Raw genomic sequence first — 20,715 nt, 5'->3', positions numbered from 1 at the left:
GTGTGTGTGTGTGTGTGTGTGTGTGTGTGTGTGTGTGTGAGTGAATGAGTGAGTGAGAGAGCAAAGAAAATGTTTTACGCCATGAAACCGACTTTAAATTCAAGTTGAATTTATTTAGCATGGTATTCAACACAGATCAAGATACACAATTTGTCCTCAATCTATAGCGATAAAATGTATACAGTGTGTCAAACTAAGTGTGAATTTAACTAAAAAAAAATAAAATTAAACTAAACTAAAAATATAAGAAAAGGAGAATATTGCGGGAAAGACTACACTTACAGTTTAAAATTGAAGAAAAGGAGAGTGCTGCGTTGGGTCAATTGTTTGAAGAAAACATCAGGTGCTCATCAGAAAGGACATGAGAACTTCAGTTTTTAGCTTGTGACTATCCCCAAAGTATAAAGGCCCTATAGGTTCCTTGTTGAAGGTGGTAGTCTTAAAAATCCGAGGTACACTGATGATGAAAGAAGTAAACACTTACAGTTTGTCCTTTCATGTAGGATAGAGTGAAGTTAACTGTAGTTGTAGGCCTATTAGCCTACATAGCCTTTTTAACATAGGCAACTGCAAATGGACATTCCAATCAGTGAATAGGCGACATATAATGTTAACCCCATTTTCATTCTTACCCTGGAAACTGAAAGACAGACTTAAGTTCAGTTCAACCCACTCGTTTTCGAAATGTTCAATTTTAACAGATCCGTCTCTTTCGCACTATATATATTTTAGTTGTGGACAAATAACACAGAAAACAAACACAAGTAGCTTATTATTCAGTTACATTTGTAATTTACCGCATGTCACGTAGGCCTATTAGCCTATTACATAAACTAATGATCATTTAGAGTCTATGTTTAATCTGAGAATGATTATTGGATGGAAATGAGTATTTAAGAGGTTTTTTTCCTGAAGATTTCCCACGCATCTGATCATGTATAATAATATAGTAGTTTAAGCATTACCATCTGCGTTCAAGTTACTTCTCCTCAATATAAATCAATTAAATTGTTATCGGTTCCATAGTTCCTTGCACATAAACTCCCCTGTCATGTCAAATCAAAGGCTACTTTAGGAATGGCGACTGGGCCCACCCTGCGAGTTATGCAAAACTAATCTGTCTAAATTGTAGAACTTTTCCTTTAAACTCAGGAACTCCTCCCCTCGCGCGGTCTCTTTGGTTTGCAGTGACCCACAATGTCGAGATAAAAATATGTCACGATTAGGATTAGATATTAAAATGATTCAACATTAAAATGGTAAACTGTCTAATTTAATACATCATCCCCGGAAAAATACAAACCACGGCTAAGGGGTGCACGTGATCCGGACTGGGTTTAAACTGTGAACGTGCACGCTCGGGAACGCGCTGCAGCTCTTTCTATCTACTGCCATCCAAAGGTGGCATGTGCAATAGCAGTTCTTTTAACAAAACACGAGGCTATGCAAAATCACCTCTCTTCATGAAAAAAAATCACGAATAGGCTACAAGGAAACAGCTTATTTGTTTTTCTTTGGTTTTAAATAATACTGTTAGCTGCAAATAATTTCTTCGGTTAGCCGAACATATTGGCTTCCATGCAGGATGCATGTCTACTGTCATCACTGCTTATTAAATACACAGATGTTTGCTTTACTGAGGTCTCCTCCTACAAGATAAGACGGGATGTGAGATATGCTTATCATAATATGGACTGTAGCCTATAGGCTACTTAGCCAATATTTCAATGTGATATATCAATATTTTTGTTCCTGGGATTTATAATTCTTATTGGCAATGTTCCTTCACCGCCTAAGACACGACCAAGGGCTTTGTTAGACATATAATTGCAATTGATTGCATTATTTTATAGTGGAAAGTAGCGAGTTGCCGCTATCATTATTGAGAAATAACGGCAGTTCTGCGGAGAAACAAAACCACGTCTGTCTTCTAATGACTGCCATCCGCGCAGAGGTGATGACGCAGCGCCACAGGCCCGTGCGAGGCTTTTTTATTTTCCGTCAGGATCTTATTCTTCTTATTCCACCCTCTGCTTCAAAACGCGCTGATTTAAGCCCCTCGGCGGAGAAAGTAAGAAACAAACGTCGACTGCTCCAAAATGTTTACATTTGGCTCGGCTTGGGCGAGGGCGAAGCAAGATCATGGTCTCGGTCTTTGCATTTGCAGGGACCGTAAAGACAGGGCCACTCAGTAAAACCACAGTGCAGAGTACAAAACAGTTAGAGTCGACACATATTTAACATTTTGTTCTTTCGATTTCCTGTGTGCCAAATAGTGACTTTCATAAGAACGAAATTAACGAACAGCTTGGCCAGTCTCGTCCATTGTCATCTGCTGGTGTCGGTTCTAAGGTGTCCTAGCGAGCCGTCTATTGCTGCCTCACCTGTGGGGGGAAAAAATCATGATAGCATTTCCCAAACTGAACAAGCAAGTGCAAGGCAAAGTTGGGGTGAAAGTTCACTTAGCGCGCATGTTGACATGGAGCAGGCTGTTCCACCCCGTCCCCAAGTGCTCCCACCAGCCTCTCAAAATGGTAATGGAACTTAACGCAACTGACTGTTAAAATCTCATGTAATTAGTCTGTTAAAGTGCTTTATTCACACCACAACTATGTGTGGAAATCAGCGCAGACTGCTGAGCCTTCTCGAAAAGCCGTTCTGTTCTGTCAAGGACACAAACAAACACACACACACACACACACACACACACAAAGCTAATACATATGCACAAGGGGAATGTTTACTAAAAATAACGATTCTAATAAACACATGTAGGCCTAAACATTTTCAAATACAAACATTTTCATTTGGAGAGTTATATGTAGTCTATATAAAAAGTTAAGTCATGGGCTGTCGATAAGAAATTGGACAAAATATATCTTCAAGGTGCGTTCACTTGTTTTTTAATTGATCTTCACGTCTTTCCTGACAAACATCGTTTTTCCCCCGCTTCTAGCCTCATGATTTCTCTCCATGTTGATGTAGAATGTCGGCTGTATTTTGAACACGGAATTAGTGTTTTTGAGAGCGAAATGGAGATCTCCACTCCGCGTTTTCGCCGGTAAAACACCCTTAAATGATTACAATCATGCAGAATATTTTAATGCCAAAATTGAATAAAATGTAATCACTTATATTATATAACAGTATGTTATTTTCTTATTTCCATACGGAGATTTAGGCTAGTTGTAAAAATATTATGTTTATTTATAGTTTTCAAAACGTTCATTATTTTATTTTCTTAAATAAAGGCTGATGCCGTTAAATATTTGTCATGCGAGCTGCATCATATTTTATAATTTAATTTGTACTAACTGACCCATATGAGTGGTTACTACACGTTAAGATATTTGGTGGAAAGCGATGCAGGCCGACTGCCCCAAGGCCATGGTCTCAGACCAAGGCGACCTCCGTTGTGTTGTGTTGTGTTGGCCTACACCGAACAGACTAACTGTTTGGTCGTTTACAGGAAGACTTTTATAATTGAATAAATCACACCTGAAACACCAGGAAACTTTCCACTTCCCAAGTAATTAGAATTAACAAGTGGCGACGAAACGGCACGGCCGAGTAACTCCTAAAAAGGCGGAATGAGCTTGTAGCCGTGAACGTGACGGCTGGCTCTCACAGGAAAAACACGTTTTTACTTAATTACTGAAATGAACAAGTATACAGGGCTGATGGCGAACAAAACTATTTAGTTAGACTTCTTCCGGAGCCCTTTTTTTCCTGTGGCCATCCCCCGCGTGGTGCGCGTGACCCTCACCCTCCCCGAACTTGAAGTCTGGCTCGGGGAGCCGTCTGTGTGAGGGCGATAAGACGTAAAATAATTTCTACATAGGCTATGTCAGAAAGTCAACTGGCATGTATAATAGTATTTATCATTTAACAGTAGGCCTAGCCTAACTACAGCGGAGCTAGGATAAAGGTAGACTTTTATTTAAACACATAAATATCTATTTTATATACCCGAACCAATCGTATAATCAACAGCTATAACTTGCATAGTGCCACGGTGGTTTAGGATTACTGTGGGTCTTACCTGATCTTGCGCTGTGAGTTCTATCTGTACCCGTTTAATTTGAGGTTACTCGTGGCTCGAGGTCTCATTGAAGTTCACGAATTCAAAGTAGGTGGCGTCTCAAGAGCGCGCCTCCGCACTCCCGACATGTCGGCCTCGACAATAGCTGCAGCCGGCCACCGATAGCCCCATAAAAGCCCATATCTGTCCGGGGTTGTGCTGCGTCTCCGTCACCCCCCGCGCAAACTTTAGAGCTTTAACAACATTTAGTCTACTGCTGCTCCTCTGTTGCTCTAGAGACAAAGGCAGTCAGAGTTGTTTTTTTGTCTCGTTTTTATTTAGGTCATTTGACTATTCCCCCAACCCACTTATCAGAAAACGTGTTTGGTGATTTCCACATGTGTACATTACTGACATACTCTAATCATATCAACCAAACAAAACTATTTGTTTTTAATTCTTCACATCTAACTCTAATTTATTATCGTATTGGTGTCAGGATTTGGGCCCTTGGCCCAAAAGACGCCTATTCATTTTGCTTTCTTGCTTTGGGTTGTCGTTAAAGATGATATTCTTAATGAAACTAAAGGAAGGGATCGTGGCCTGAAATTAATCGTAAATGAAGACAGAGCCGCACTGCGTCAGTGGACTCATTTGGAAGGCTGAGGTGCAGCATGTTCCTGTAATGCTGCGGGCCGCATCCCGACAGAGATGTAGGTTACAGAATATTCACCAAAGTTCCCCTGAAGGCTCGGAAACAGAAAAAAACAAGCTACTCCAAAGGAAAAGGGCCCAGAACCTAAACAAAATGAACAGCCAGTGAGAACATCCCAATTAAAGGACACCATATATATATATATATATATATATATATATATATATATAGATAGATAGCTAAAATCATTTAAAAATCTACACACACCGTGAATTATTTTAGACAAGGTGCAACTATTAGACTGGAAGGACGCAGCGTAAAATATAAAATGAGAGTTCAACGACACCGCCGGCAGTGGCGGTGAACATGGTGGCTATGAGCGACATGGAGGTATAGCGGATCGTTTCGGGGACGCCGAGAATGCGCCTCTGGTGAGACGAAGGGTTATTTTCTGCCTAGACAACAGCTGAAAATCACAAGACGCTGAAACGTACACAGGCCTGTGTCGCAGAGAGGTTGCCCAAGGGCCCGAGCACCGTGGGCCCGGTCGTCTCACTCAGGGGACCCCACGCTGCTACTCCTCTGTCAAAAACGACAGAAACTGCACACACTCATAACTTACACACTCGTGCATCATTTAGATTCCCAAGGCCTCGCACCTCGGACGCGAGAGTAAATGCAGCATTTGCTGGATATGCTGAAAGCGCTTCGCACCGTTCTGCATGGTGATGACTGTCTTATCGCTTATATCTATCATAATAACTACCCAATGGGACATAAATATATCATCAACACGTCACTCATGCAGATGCTGTTCAATTCACACACACACACACACACACACACACACACACACACACGGCTCCCTCCACTTGAACAGAGGAATATGTCATTTTCTGCCCGTGGTCACGTGACCGCTCGCCCTGTGAGATGGATGGAGATGGATCTCCACGTCAGCTCGCGTCTGAAAATTTCAGCTGCGCGAATATGCTTCAAAGGCACAGCAGCAACAGCAGCAGCAGCCGCGCCGGAGCGCGTGTGTAGAGCCCGGCCAAGCCCCGAGCCATGATGGATTTTGACGAGCGGGTGCCCGTTGGGTCGAACATGTATCTACCCAGCTGCACGTACTACGTGTCCGGGACGGACTTCTCGAGCCTCCCGCCGTTCCTGCCCCAGACCCCGTCGTCCTGCCCCATGACATACTCGTACTCGTCCCCCAGTCTCCCGCAGGTCCAGTCCGTAAGGGAGGTCTCCTTCAGGGAATATGGCATTGACACAGCCAGCAAATGGCACCACCGGGGCAATCTGTCCCACTGTTGCAGCGCGGACGACGTGGTGCACCGGGACTGTCTATCGAGCCCCGGGACGCTGGGGGAAATGTTTGCAAAAAACAACTCGGTTGTCTATCATTCCGCGCCCAGCCACACGTCCAATCTATACGGCGGCGTGGGCAGGAACGGAGTCCTACCGCAGGCGTTTGACCAGTTCTTCGAGACCGCGTACGGCAGCACAGAGAGTGTGTCAACGGAGCAGCCGGTGGACAGGACCGCCAGCAAACCACCGCCTGCACCGGAGTCCGGCTCGGACACGTGCCGGGAAACGGGGGAGAAAGTGCGGCGCGAGGAGAACAGCAGCCCTGAATCCTCTTCCGGCAACAATGAGGAGAAATACAGCGGTGGCAGTACGTATACCCGCACGGCCCAGCTCTGCGAAAGTTTGCAATCTTCCGCGCCGCTGTTAAAGCTTTTATATGCTGTTTTATAAGCGCATAAGGTTTATGGAGGGCCCGTAGATCTAGCCCAACAAAACTTTGTTATAAACGCAAGATCACGTGCTTGAGATTGAAATTGGCCGTGAAACACAGTCTGTTTCCCCTTTTAAAGTTTAAGTCTACTTTAGAAAAGATTTGAACTGTTTCATAGACGTTTATTTTGGACATTGGGTAATTAATAGACAAATAATATTACACCAAAATGAGTTAGTGGAGCGTTTAATAAGCATTACTGTGCTCTTTAATTATTAGGCTGCTACAATAGTCGCAGTATAGGTGTATAATTATACAAGTCAGTGTGTTGCCTCCGTGTACACTATACGGATCTGTAGAGGTTATATTTCCTGTCCTTTGCGTGTTCTGTATAAAGCAGGCGGTAACTCGCCGAATTCATTCTGATTTACATCCAAGGCCATCGGTCTTCCTTTGGCCTGCCAGTTCCCTCGCGCCGGTCTAGTTCTGTTCTGTCGGATTACACCGGCCTCAGAGACCGAGGAACGTCGTGTGTGATTTCACAGCAATATCACTAGAATATGCAGCAACAATGTAAAGCAGTCCGCTCAATACAACACGGAGAAAACTAATGTGCATTTGCATGAAGAGAGGTAGCAGTACCTGTGTGTGTGTGTGTGTGTGTGTGTGTATTTGTGTGTTTAGAGAGAGGTCCAGATTGTTAGTGTTTGTAGATGTGTTTCTGGATAGCTGATTGCAGGTATGTTTGTGTGTGTGTGTGTGTGTCTCAGGTGGCCAGAGGACACGGAAAAAGAGATGTCCATACACAAAGTACCAGATCCGGGAGCTGGAGAGAGAGTTCTTCTTCAGTGTGTACATAAACAAGGAGAAGCGCCTTCAGCTCTCCCGGATGCTGAACCTCACCGACAGGCAGGTCAAGATTTGGTTTCAAAACCGGCGGATGAAGGAGAAGAAGCTGAACCGGGACCGGCTGCAGTACTACAGCGCGAACCCACTGCTGTGAGCCACGAGCTGGGAGCGCGAGAGGCCCGCGCTGGGACAGCACAGACGCGATGGTTAATTTCAAGTTCGCGGCTGTGGGCGACATTCCGCCCTTCGGACTCCAAACTGCAACTGGAATCAGGATTTCTCTTCACAGCTCAGTTGTGATGCCCCTTCGTGCTCTGAACTAAAGAAAAAAAACATTATTTGCAATGTGTCGTGTTCCACGGCAGGGCACCCCCCCCCCCACTTGCGGGTCATTGTGTGATTATTATGGCCATGCTAATTACAATGGATATTATTATTATTATTATTATTATTATTATTATTATTATTATTATACATAATTGCAGTCTATGTCCATTTGCGCTCATGGGTACATTTGTGGCAATAATATCTACTAATGTCTAACGGTGTGGCCCAATGCACTGTATGGCTCTGTATGTATCTTAAACATGTCAAGCACCCAACGGGAGGTTCGTTGTCAGGGAATTGGGGACTTTTTAAATCTATCAATATTGTACTTCCTTTTCAACGATTATTTTGTTTGTACTTTTGCGCACGCACAATTAGAAAATATTATGAAAGTTACTCAGTAGACTTTATATTTATTATCTGTCTATCTATCTATCTATCCATCTATTCCATGTTATTCTTAATTTTTCGCCTCGGTCGTGTAATGTCGCGTCTACCTACATCTTGTGTTAGGTTTAAGTCACGTCTTTAAAAAGAGTTTCAGGTGTTCGCGCTGTTTTTAATTAAAAGGCCTGGAGTGTGAAAGTCAAACTTGGCGGATATTTGAAAAGTGCAGAACCCCGCCATCTTGTCCTCTTCAGAAAGAAAGAAAACGAGAAAGAGATATACCCAGGTTATGGGTTTTAGACAAATTGGCCTGTTGCGGATTTGAGTGTGTCTGTATCAGTTAGACACATTCATATAATTACAATAAATCCTGGTGTCATTGCAGCAGATTTCCTGCCTGCGTCTAATGGTGTGGGCTATTAGCAGGCTTGGTATCAAATGTTTGATGTATATTGCTATACGCAGCTTCTAGGAACATAAATTGAATCACGGATCAAATATCTGTCACGATCGGGGGTGTCGATTACGGAACTCCTTCCTAAACGCGAGACCATGGATGTCTCAATGAATCAAAAAAATACTATTAACCCAAGCGGCAACCACCAGGTCATTTTAATGTTGGCGAACACTAACACTACACAAACGAGACTCTCCCCTTTATTTGTTAATATTTAAATGAACAATGTAGGTTGTCTTGCCACAAGTAAAATTGAGTCTATAGTGTACCAATGCCGCCTCTGGGGACTAGTTTCTTTCCAATAGTAGTGTATAAATTGTGTCCTGCTTGTTTGTTTCGTCTGTAGATATACTTTCGTCACATTGTCTTTGGTAGGAGAAATATAAACAATGGCAATAGAAAGAGAGAACCGGGAGAGATATACACAAAGGCGATAGAGGGAATTAGGGAAGCACTACACACAGAATGTGTAGGATTATTAGAAACTGTAAAAAGTATGAATTAGGGAATTAGGGAAGCACTAGGCCTACACACAGAATGCGCAGGGCTATTAGAAACTGTAAACAGTATGAAATAGGGAATTAGGGAAGCACTACACACAGAATGTGTATGACTATTAGAAACTGCAAACAGTATGAAGGACGAAACAGAAATAACGGTGGAAAAAAATAGTGTTTAATACCTTCTGAACAATGGGCTAAACAATGCATTCTCATTGTGTACATTAAAACACACAGTGTGAAATTAAATTTAACATGGACTTAAACAGTGCTTAGATGCCATTGAGGCCCAATCTATAAAGTGTTAATGTTAGCTATCCTAGTGCACAAGTGTTAAAGAAAAACATGGAAATATTATACAAAATTGTGTTATTATTCGAGCTGTAACTATTTAGTGCACTTCAATGTCTTATTAACCACAAATGATTAATTATAGATTATTTACACTGTGAAAAATCAAATGCATATCACATGACTAACAGCGGGACTCATGTGGGCACCTGAAGATGCTGTGCTCACTGAGTCTGGATCAAAAGAAGTCACTGTGATTTTAATATTCCATTCTTACTATGAGCCTTCACACTATAATTATATTTCCATGAGCATTTTGTCTGGTTTCTGGTTTACTTTTGTTTGGTTGCACATGAAATGAAAAAAGAGATGAAAAAAGTTGGGGGTTGTGTACGAAATTCTACGAATATTCTGGAATATGCTTAATGGCATCCGCGAGAGCAATAAGACAGCCTAATGGCACACAGTTGTCTAATAACAGCTCACACTTTGGACAACCGGAGCTGCGCTCGGCCGCTCTGCCTCGCGCATCCTTTGAGGCTCTCTGGAATTTCGACCTAATTACGGCACATCCCCCCTCGGTTGCTTTAGCAACTTGGCCATAAAAGGCGGCCCAGACTGGAGCATTTGTACAATTGGAGTGCAGCGCAATAAACTGTCTGAGACCAAGGTTATTAACTGTGACTAAGGGGCAACAAACAGCGGCTAAAACCATTGAAAGCTGGTGTTCACGGGCTTTTCCGGGATCATTTGTCTCTGCGTCCCACCACGGCACCACGCTGGAGTCCCTGGCTCAACTCGCTTCACTGAGCCGAGGGTGAGCCGCTAGGGGGCGCTGCCCAGATCAATGTCATGGCCGATCATTTGAACACAGCCGTACGGACGCTGAGGAGAACGCTAGCGTGAGAGACTTTCTCGAGCTCAGGTAAATCCACATGCTGTGCGCGCTGTATTTGATAAGAGAATGCTTATGATAGTGTGTCACAGAGAAATGCTTCTGTCTATGTCTGTCTAGTTTAACACAACAGGAAGTGGGACTAATTAAAAGAGGGTTGAGGTGAACCCTACTTACTAAAATTGCCTACCATGCGCAAATGGTCAACATAAAGGGTAAATGTAGTTTTGTTACGAAAACAACACTATATCAACATGAAGTTCGCGGCAGTGGTCAGAGACTATCGCTATATATTGCCCTTCTTGTGTGTGGCCCAAGAGCAGAATATTTTGAATTGAGAGCGCAGTGAAGAAGACACACGGCCTACGGCTCAGAAACGCCTAAACTGTAACGGTGCTGCGAGATTTTACTCAAACTAAACTAGACTTGGATGTCGCTTGTCACAACCCTTTCACTTTGACCAACATCTAGTCACCGTTTTGCGTGAGTGTGATTAATACATTCAGGTAACTTCATGTTGTTGGAATATCTGATTTAAGCTTTCTCCGTCTCTATAAATATTGTGTCTTACTTGGAGAAGTATTAAAGGGTAAAACGGAAACGGGCCCGCGAGGCACATACGAGCCAAAACCGACTTGTGGGGAAAAGGAGACACTGGATTTCCGAGGCCGCGCTGTGCTTTCGAGCAAACGAACCTCCGCAGGATATCATAAAATGCCACATTATTTGACACGAGAGAGGGGGCATATAACCGGTACTCGATAAAAGGCAGGTTAAGCACACGAGCGCCCGTATAACGGCACATATTTTACGTCGTGAGTTTATTTGTTGGACCGCTGTTACATGATCCTAATGTGAGTTTAACCCAAGATGGATTGTTCTCCACATGCAAACTATTTTGAATTAGGGATTTGAAGCGAGGCCATTTGAAAACAAACATTCAGAAACTGGGTTGTATTTTTTCTTGACTTTTAAAAAGCATGATGTTATTCAAAATTAGGAATTAAAATGTCTCGGTGAACTCTGGAACCCGTGTAAAAATCAAACGTGATCGTGAGGAGGCCATGACCAAATACTTTAAATGGAGAATATGGTCTATCTAAAATGTATTTGATTGTGTTTCATTTTCTTAAGGAGAAGAGCCACCACATTGAGAGAATGTTGAAACCGCAGTTAGTAGGCCTATTCATTTAACTGGTGATTGAAGAGATTTAATATCCCAAATACTGTAAAATCCCGGCCTGCACCTCAGACGCTATTTCATCTCAACTGCGTATTCATGGCAACCATCCACACCCAGCATTTTCTGTATCTTTAAAACATGGGGGAAGATTGAACATATGCCCTTGAATTGTATTTGAGAGCTCAAATATATTATATTAACCAAGTAGGTTATTGTTTACCTCACAGCGAAGCAATTAGACTACTGCCCTGAATCACATTTTGTCGATATAAATTCTCTACGTTGGGCGCACCATAGCTTTCATTACTGGCACATATTTGGGGATTTAAGAATTCTGTTGAATTTGTTGAACGCATGTCCAGCATTTGTGCCCCTTGGTGTGTGTTTGGGAGAATACGTCCGAGAGCCCGTGTGTGTCCAGAGTTAGTGTTTATGACAACGATCATCATAAAAAGAAATGCGCTCAGTGTCACATTCCGCGTATACAAGCTCATAATTTCAGACTTAACAGATAGGATGTAATACACATTTGACTCTTTTTTTAAGCCCCACGTCCAGAAAAGGACACCGCACTTTGTCCCTACGTACAGGCGATGGGAGGAGTCTCTCCCCTTGTTGCGATTTAATTGGCTGTTAGCTAGCGCCGAGTTGTATGGTTATCGGTAATTATATTCAGCATGTTTTGTACAAGAAATGTCAGCCAGACAGGGATCCTTCCTCCGTCAAAATATACCACAAAGATGTCATGCTCGGATAACCCGGCTGGAAATTCGTTTCTGGTGGACTCCCTAATCAACGGACGGATCGAGGGCAGCGGCTCGTGCTACCCGAGCGCTGGCTTATATTTGCCCACTGGTTCCGAGTATTCCTACGGACTACCTAACTGTGGCTATTTCCCTGGATTTAAACGCAGCGAGGGTCAGTCTCAGACTGTGGTCCCATCATCGAGCCCTTATCCGCAGGGCATGGACGCATGGCTGGGGGCGTCTCGGTCGTGTCGCGTGGAACAGACCATCAGCCAACCTGCCCGCACCTTCTCCCCGAGTATTAAGGAAGAGAGCTCGTACTGTTTGTACGAACCGGAGAAGTGTCCCAAAGACTCACTGACCGAGGAGGTGTACTCGCGCGGAACGCCAGACTCGTGTCCAGTGAACAGCAGCGGCACCGTTCCCGTACCCGGTTACTTCCGCTTGTCTCAGACATACACGACCTCAAAATGTTTCTCTGAGCTTCAGTCCAATTCCCCTCACTTTCCTCCACCACGCGCAGCCTGCTTCGACACCTCACCGTCGGCCTCGCCTGCACCAGAGACAGTCAGGCGAGAGAGCGACGCACCCCCTAAATGCGCACCTTGCACACCAGCGCGAGACAAGGAGACGCAGGACTATTCCGCCGGTGCCTCGTCGTCGCCCGAGCCCGCGGACAGCCTCGCAAACAGCTCTGCAAAGCCGAAGAAAGGTAACATTGTGTTTTTCTCGACATTTTGTGTTGATTGTAGTGGATCGATTTTTAAGGCGTGACCACAAAGTGGTAGCGCTGTGTAGCAATGCATCCTATCTGAGATGGGAAACGGAAACGCTGTGTTTAGTGATTTTAACGGTGCTCGTATAGGCTACTCACGTCACTCCGGTACGCGCGCCCGATCAGAGGCAGGCTTTGAGAGTTTGACAGCGCTAGAATGAGCGGCAATTCCCTTTACTGTTTTTATTATTACATGACGAGGTGTTGCGCGTCCAATCCAAAGCACGTGCATTGCACACGAATGTGGCATTTCCCGTATCTTTGTGATTCTGCGAGATGCTCACCATTCACCTTCTTTATCACGGCATAGCCCATCACACACACCGGAATAGGCTACTGACCGACAACATTAAATGCAAGCCTTCATCCTCAGTCTCTTAATTGCGATTAAATGGAAGCCGAGTAGTCCAATCGGCACTATTTCCGCTGCAGACAGTGAGGTGGCAATAAAACTCCAACTTCCGTTCAACTACTGGACCGTGATGTCAGTATGTCCGCATAAACTCAGCACTACTCAGCGCGAGGGTAAAATGTTTTTTAGAAAATAAACATGAGTTTGTGTCAGTATGTGTGCAACACAGAGGTGGACACAGATCGGTAGACTGTGTGTGTGTGTGTGTGTGTGTGTGTGTGTGTGTGTGTGTGTGTGTGTGTGTGTGTATGTATGTGACAGCAGTCATTCCACGCAGAGACAGCGTAGAGTAAGAGGCTATCACCATTCTTCATGACACCGGTTGCCCTCTCTCCTCTTTCAGGAAGGACAAGCAAACCTCGGATCTTAACCCTACTACTTCGTAAAATAATTATATAACATATTTGCATGACTTATTTACAGGTCATGTAAATCTATGCTATATACTACATATATCCATACCTGCACATAATGTCAAAGAATGGAAACGAAATAATGCGTGCCAAATTTGACTTTGAGCTCTAAAATTTGACTTTGAGCTGTAAATTGGTGACAAATTGCCATGATTATATTATAGTGTTGTTTACCAAATTGCCATAATTATATGATGGTGTACTTGTTTACCAAATTGCCATGGCTCTATTATGTCTTACTTGCTTATCAAATTGCCATGATTATATTATGGTGTACTTGTTTACCAAATTGCCATGATTATATTATGGTGTACTTGTTTACCAAATTGCCATGGCTCTATTATGTCTTACTTGCTTATCAAATTGCCATGGCTCTATTATTGTTAGGCCTAGTGAATGCACCTGATTGAAATTGGCTTGTGGATTAACCATTTTAAATCACAAACATTAACCCACTACAACAACAATAAGAAGAATACGAATAATAATAGTATTAATAATAAGAGTATTATTATTATTATTATTATTGATCTTATTTGTATTGTTATGTTTTGTTATTAGAGTTGTATTATTACAAACAATAATAGTGACCATAAACGTTCATTATAATAATAATAATAATAATAATAATAATAATAATAATAATAATAATAATAATAATACATTTATTCACTATAAGACTAGAGGAGCTAGAGCAGCATAGCAGAGAAGACGGCAGACAGATTATTATTATTATTATTATTATTATTATTATTATTATTATTATTATTATTATTATTACTTAACTTGCAACTAAAATTACATTGAATTAAGTGAGTAAATAAAATGTACTTTTTGACAAAAAAACAAACAGGAAGACCTTGCATTTTAGTATTAAGTGTTACTTGTGCAAATGCGTGTGCATTTATGTGTGTGTGTGTGTGTGTGTGTGTGTGTGTGTGTGTGAGAGAGAGAAAGAGAGAGAGAGAGAGAGGGGGGAGAGAAAGATTCACCCTAGTGCTATCTTCCTGACCCTCTCCATAGGTGAGTCGCGGAGTGATGGCACGGCCAGCTGGCTAACGGCGAAGAGCGGCCGGAAAAAGCGCTGCCCGTACACCAAGCACCAGACGCTCGAGCTGGAGAAGGAGTTCCTGTTTAACATGTACCTGACCCGCGAGCGGCGCCTGGAGATCAGCCGCAGCGTGCACCTCACGGACAGACAGGTGAAAATCTGGTTCCAGAACCGCCGGATGAAGCTCAAGAAGATGAGTCGCGAGAACAGGATTCGAGAGCTTTCGGCTAATTACGGGTTTTCCTGAGTTCCCTCCTGGCCCTCCGCGCGTGCCCAGTTTTATCATGTCTAACTGTGCAGGAGAATATTGTTAATTTATTGTCGTGTACTGTTGACGTTTTTATCTGTTTATATGTCAGTATTATTCCACGTTTTTGTTGTGAATATTGGTCCTCATTATTTATAAAGTTTCCAGGAAACCTTGAGTAAGGCTATGTCTACGGGCAGAACTGACAGCGGTGGACACGTTTTCCACTATTAGAGGGTTCGCCTGGGCTATGTGGGACGAGGTTTACTATTGTACATAGCATCGGCATCTTTGCATGGTCAAGTCAAGTGGCTGTTATGACTCGCTGTTATGGACATGTTTTTTCTCACGACTCTAGCTTAATTGCCTGAAACATGATTAAAGGTCGGATGAAAAAGTCTGCATATTTTGCTCTGTGGGGGACTATTCTGTTTTAAAATGGGCGCGAGCCCATGATTGTTGAACCTGCAGATATTCAGTAGCGATTAACACTGGTGGGTTCGCCGTTTCGGTGGTCCCACATTATTTTAATACTGGCCCCGACAGTATATACTGTGAACGGATGATGTGTCGAGAAAACGAATAAACTCATGAACTCATGGACACACACTCTACAGCGTCACCGACTCATTCTCGGGGTTGCATTCTGTGTCTTACTAGAGGAAAAGGGTATTTTGTGGTTTGTTCAGGCCCTTCACTGTATGTACCGGTGGTAGTGATCTCTCTCTCTCTCTCCGGACAAGAACACACAGGGCCTGTTTCGCGTTTAAGGTGCATTTTTACACGGTAAACTAATTTACGCGCCCAATGTCGCAGAATAAAGGCCTAACCAGACTTCTGTAAAGTCTAGTGCATGTCCATAGTATTGTTGGCTTGTCTTTTCAGGAAAAAAAATGTAGGAATTGTATGTTTAGTTTGGAATTTAATTAAATCTCAACTTGTTGTAATTGACAATGCATTCAATGCATTCAAGATTCAATGCAATCAGGGTTAAGATGACATTATTCATTGCACCAAAAGAAATGAGTATGTTTGAGAAGTGTCGTTTTAAAGGCTGTTGCGTGATTTAGGTAGTTTCATGTTGTTGGGCTTTTCATTTTAACTCCACAACACGAAACTGTCTTGATTGCCTCAGCGCGAGCCTGCGAAACATCCAAACCAGCGAGGATCCGAGATTTCCCGGACATTTAAGACTCCATAAACAACCCGCGTGTACATCCACCCGGTGGCTTCAGATGACACACCACGGCGACTCAACCTCAGCATTGCCCACGGGCTCTTTGCATACAGAGGTCTGTCCACTGTAGCCCAAACATGCCTCCAGCCCAGCCCATATGCTGGCCAGACCACGCACGGACAGACGCGCAGGCTTTTCTGCTGACTGCGGTCATTTTCAAAGAAAACACAGGAAGAACCGATGAGCTTGGGAATCTCTCTGAGAGTGAACAGAGCAACAAGGCCTCGGTTACGATCAATTCACAGCCGTCACGACCACACCCCCCGCGCGCCGGATGCGTCTGCCGCGCGCTCCAGAGGCACAAAGGGGCTTTATTGGCGATATTGGGTCCAGACAGAGGGTTGTAACCGACAGAGGGAAACAACCAAATAACCCCCCGATAAAAGTGGACGGTTATGGCACCCAATCAGCCCGGCCTTCCGCGAGACAAGGTTAAAAAAGAATGGAAGCGCTGGAGGGCCCCGCAGAGCACGAAAGGGGGGGCCAGCTCGGCCCAGCCAGCAACTAGCTGGGCAGGCATGCAGCGCGGGCACGGACGCAGTGTTGCTTTATTCAGAAATGCTCTCCGAAATCTCAGATCTCAGCGACCTATTGACCTATTGGGTTGTTATCGCTTGCATGGAGCTGTTCCATCGTTTGAATGTACGTAGTGTAATGACTGCTCACCCACATTTCTATAAAACTTTATTGTCATTAAAAATATAAAATAAAACACATCTTCATAAAATGCTCATACTAATTCATCATCATTTTGATTAATATTTAACTTCTGCTAACATTATAAAATATCTGTTAATTCATGTTAAGCATTTATTAACTAAATCATTAGCATTGCTGGGTCAAAAAAGTATGTAATGGTTTCTGGGCTATTTTAGCAGTCTGTGTAGTATAAGGCTGGAGTGGCTGTTGTTTCAAACCTCCATAAAATACTATAGGCCTACTGTATAAACTCCAACACTGTGCTTTAATATTACATACTATAGGTCTACTGTATAACCTCCAACATTGTGCTTTAATATTAAATTGCTGGAGAGGGCATTAACATGTTGAATAATTCAAATCGGGTCAATTTTAACTGCGAGTTTTTGGGTTAAGAATGCAGAAGATAAAGCAGTAGCGTTAAACTCTACTGTTCCTAATATTGTAGAAATCTGTGCTCATTGGCCTACCTTAGTTGCAAGCTACTCCCCCAAAATGTAAAAATGATCTGGTTTTATTTGGAAGTTAGTGGGCAATGTCATATTTACACAGGTTTGATATCTTCAACCGCTCACTAAAATTCATAGCAATTATTATTATTGTTATTATTATAATATAAGCCGACCCCTGTACTTCACAGCTGTGTATCCTATTTGTATAATATATCCTATTTCTGTCTATACACGTAAACTGTAGGGAAATGCAAACATTATGGAATATTTTACGTGTAGTGTAAGAATGTTACGAATTTATGGATTGCCATTTTACACCACATGTCAATCATTCATCTACATGAGGCGGCCTAATAACAATGTATAGGCTACTCATGTCATGTCTAAACCATTTTAACAATCAAATAGCTCCCACAAGCTGTGTTTAAGATCCAGCAATCAAAGCGACGTTGACATCTGATTGCATAAACCTAACAGTATGTATAAAACGACATCCTCCGTCATAAAAGCGTATGGCTTTGCTATTAAAAGATGACTTGTAAAATGGTGGCCATTTGCAGTGGTGCACCAGGCTTCCACTGCCCCGCATTGTTCTGCCTCATTGTCACGTGACCGTGGCGTCCAATCCCGTCCCAGTCTTCATTCAACTTATTAGAGGTCCGTAGTTCACAGTGAAGTCAAGGAGTTACTTGATTTCTGCGGATTCCGCCTTTGTGTGCGTTTTACAGTGGGTGTGTACGCCCGGTTGCGGCGGATTTTAGATGCTTTGTGATGTCGACATTAGGGACACTGAGTTACTACGCTGATACGCACATTACGCACGAGACAGATGATCATTTGGCATCCAGATATTCCTCGGGAGCTGCTTTGCACCAGACGAGAGAGCTCGCGCTTCCCGAGTATGGCGACCAGGAGCAGTGCCCCTTTCAGACCAAATCTGCCATTTTCGGGGCACCGTGGAGTTCAGTTCCTGATCCAGCGCTCCGCGCCTCCTCGAGCGCGTATCATCCCTACGCTCACCAGCCATGCCCGACGGGGGAAGGCGACGGAATGGCTCTGCGCGCCTGGACCCTGGAACCGGTATCTGCACCGCTGTCATACTCGGGATTGGCCACAAACGTGCATCACGAGATTAAACCGGAGCCTCTGTCGGGTGGCAACGGCTGCACCACTCTGGAACCACCGACGCTGGTCGCGGACATCGACGAAGACAGTTGTATAGCAGAGCAAGAGACGCAGCGCAACACCGCGTCCGGTTTTCCCCAGAGCAGTGCCGAGAAAAGTGCCACTGCAGCTGACGAGAAGCCAGATGTCGAGCCAAGTAAGTCCCACGCGCACTCGAGGGATCCAATAGTGATGTAGCAACAAATATCACTGACATTTAGGTTCCTAGAAATATAATCTGTAAGAAATATAAAGAAATATAATTTGTAATGAAATAGAAATTATGACTGAACGGATGGGATGGATTGAGAGGAGGCCGCGGACGGTTGTTTATGAAATCCACAGGCCGAAGCAGCGGCGTCACGCTGCGCGAGGCTTAACTAGATGTGTGTAGCGACAACATAAAACAGCACAAGCCTTATTTCGCTGCAAGTATTTGCCGCATATTCGATTTTAAATGCCCATGAACCCCCAGTCAAAGAGGTAATCTAAAACTACAATTAGTCACTAATTAAACATGTAATGTATTCGTTGAGTAAAATATTACTTTAAAACAAATATCTAACCAAAATCGTTTTCGTTTTAAACGCATTCAGTAAATATAAGAGTACAATATATTACAAGCATATCACAAGGAAAGATATTTGTATTATATTATAGAGAAAGTTATTCTATTATTGTATTACAGATAAATTATTAAAAAATGTCGGTCATGATTTTGGAGGGTGATTAGGAGGCCCCTGTGGACCTATAGGCTGCTGGTTGACCTACCATTTAGGCTAACCAGACTCGAATAGGAAAAAATGAAATGGTGCATGTTAATATAATAATAATAATAATAATAATAATAATAATCGTTTTGCAGTTGCTGTGCCTTAATATAAAATACTGTGAGCTGAGCGCATGGCTAAAATAACTATTTCCTCCTGCTCTTGCAGATAACCCCGCGTCCAACTGGCTCCACGCGAGCTCGACCCGGAAAAAGCGCTGCCCGTACTCCAAACACCAGACGCTCGAGCTGGAGAAGGAGTTCCTCTTTAACATGTACCTCTCCCGTGACCGCAGGTACGAGGTGGCGCGGGTGCTCAACCTCACTGAGAGGCAGGTGAAAATCTGGTTCCAAAACCGCCGAATGAAGATGAAGAAGTGTAATAAAGAACGACCTAAACACCACTGAGCCAATGGAGAGCAGATGGACAGACAGACAGACAGACAGAGTGAGAGAGACAGAGAGAGCGAGAGCCGTTTGGGACTGTGGACAGCTTAGCTCTTACCGAAATGTCGAGTTCTCCCGCACCGTGAAATGTACGGTGGTGTTCACTAAGGTCCTATAGGCCGGGCTAACGTTTCCTGGGCCACAGGGGTCATTGATTGGTGTGTTGGTGTTTTTGCGCACAGGCTTTCTGTGGATATCCGTTACGTGATCTCTGGTAGCTGCTGTTTTTATAGCGTTTAATGTTTGTCTATTCCGTTTCCCATCAGCCAATGACTTGGTTGAGTATTGCCGTTCTTGTGTTCAGGGAGTGTAGTTTGTGATGCGACATGGTCTCTATTTAATGCTGTTTACTGCATGTTCGTTTGCCCTTATTGTCTTTTCTGTGTAGTTTTGTGATTTGGTGTTATGTGTTGACTACCTATGTTTTCTAACTACCTACTTGCATCAAAAGTCTCGAAGAAATGTTGAGGACTGACTTTGTGAGTTTGAATTTACATGTTTTTGTATTGAGGCAGAACTTCAATTCTGTGAGATTTTTTAAAGCGTATAGCACTGGACACATAGAAAGTACCTCATTGAATTAATGTTATTTTGACTTAAGGCAAAGGTCAGTTATTGGGAAAAAAAGCAAACGAAATAAAATGATCACTGTAAATAAAGCGACGACTTGCAATCCTCTTTTTCCAATGAACAGAAATACAGTAATTTAATTAAATGTTGCAATAATTTTGGGTACAAATGGATACATTTGGGGTTAATTAAAAAAGTAGGAAAACAAATTAGTGGTAATTTCCTGCTTTTTCGCTTCATGACTATCGATAAATGATAATAAAAAATGAATAGCCCAGCAGAATAATTAATCCAGGTCTTCCGCAATCCTCCCTCCACCCTCGCCCTGTTTTCCACTTGTGCTGAAAATCTAAATCACAATCATTTCGAGTCGCAGAACCTTGCAGACGGTTTCGTTCCGAAAGATTAAATGAAAGATTTCTTT

General features: G+C 43.1%; 3 protein-coding genes across 3 annotated transcripts; all 3 read left to right on the top strand.

Moving 5' to 3' along the window:
• Positions 1-5,741: 5,741 nt before the first annotated feature.
• On the top strand, positions 5,742-7,423 carry hoxa11b (homeobox A11b). The gene is made up of 2 exons (XM_076279495.1): positions 5,742-6,357; positions 7,191-7,423. The coding sequence occupies exons 1-2, from the start codon at positions 5,742-5,744 to the stop codon at positions 7,421-7,423; spliced, it is 849 nt and encodes a 282-aa protein (XP_076135610.1).
• Positions 7,424-12,013: 4,590 nt separating this feature from the next.
• hoxa10b (homeobox A10b) lies at positions 12,014-14,953 on the top strand. Its single transcript, XM_076279494.1, has 2 exons — positions 12,014-12,767; positions 14,679-14,953. The coding sequence occupies exons 1-2, from the start codon at positions 12,050-12,052 to the stop codon at positions 14,951-14,953; spliced, it is 993 nt and encodes a 330-aa protein (XP_076135609.1). The 5' UTR covers positions 12,014-12,049.
• A 3,159-nt stretch (positions 14,954-18,112) lies between these two features.
• On the top strand, positions 18,113-19,682 carry hoxa9b (homeobox A9b). Its single transcript, XM_076281271.1, has 2 exons — positions 18,113-18,662; positions 19,444-19,682. The coding sequence occupies exons 1-2, from the start codon at positions 18,113-18,115 to the stop codon at positions 19,680-19,682; spliced, it is 789 nt and encodes a 262-aa protein (XP_076137386.1).
• The last annotated feature ends 1,033 nt before the right edge of the window (positions 19,683-20,715 follow it).

This window comes from Alosa pseudoharengus, unplaced genomic scaffold (genome assembly GCF_046254945.1).
Source record: "Alosa pseudoharengus isolate Yale_2024_CS ecotype anadromous, Long Island Sound unplaced genomic scaffold, YU_APseudo_1.1 YU_APseudo_1.1_scf_12, whole genome shotgun sequence".
In the NCBI taxonomy this organism is placed as follows: Eukaryota; Metazoa; Chordata; class Actinopteri; order Clupeiformes; family Clupeidae; genus Alosa; species Alosa pseudoharengus.
This window is presented reverse-complemented; position numbering and strand designations above follow the sequence as displayed.

What these genes read in the sequence shown, in the direction of transcription:
- hoxa11b (XM_076279495.1), top strand. Translation starts at nt 5,742, where the DNA reads ATGATGGATTTTGACGAGCGGGTGCCCGTTGGGTCGAACATGTATCTA. An exon ending in GGAGAAATACAGCGGTGGCA is followed by an intron (nt 6,358 to 7,190) that starts GTACGTATACCC and finishes TGTGTGTCTCAG; the next exon opens with GTGGCCAGAGGACACGGAAA.
- hoxa10b (XM_076279494.1), top strand. Translation starts at nt 12,050, where the DNA reads ATGTCATGCTCGGATAACCCGGCTGGAAATTCGTTTCTGGTGGACTCC. An exon ending in CTCTGCAAAGCCGAAGAAAG is followed by an intron (nt 12,768 to 14,678) that starts GTAACATTGTGT and finishes CCCTCTCCATAG; the next exon opens with GTGAGTCGCGGAGTGATGGC.
- hoxa9b (XM_076281271.1), top strand. Translation starts at nt 18,113, where the DNA reads ATGTCGACATTAGGGACACTGAGTTACTACGCTGATACGCACATTACG. An exon ending in GAAGCCAGATGTCGAGCCAA is followed by an intron (nt 18,663 to 19,443) that starts GTAAGTCCCACG and finishes CTGCTCTTGCAG; the next exon opens with ATAACCCCGCGTCCAACTGG.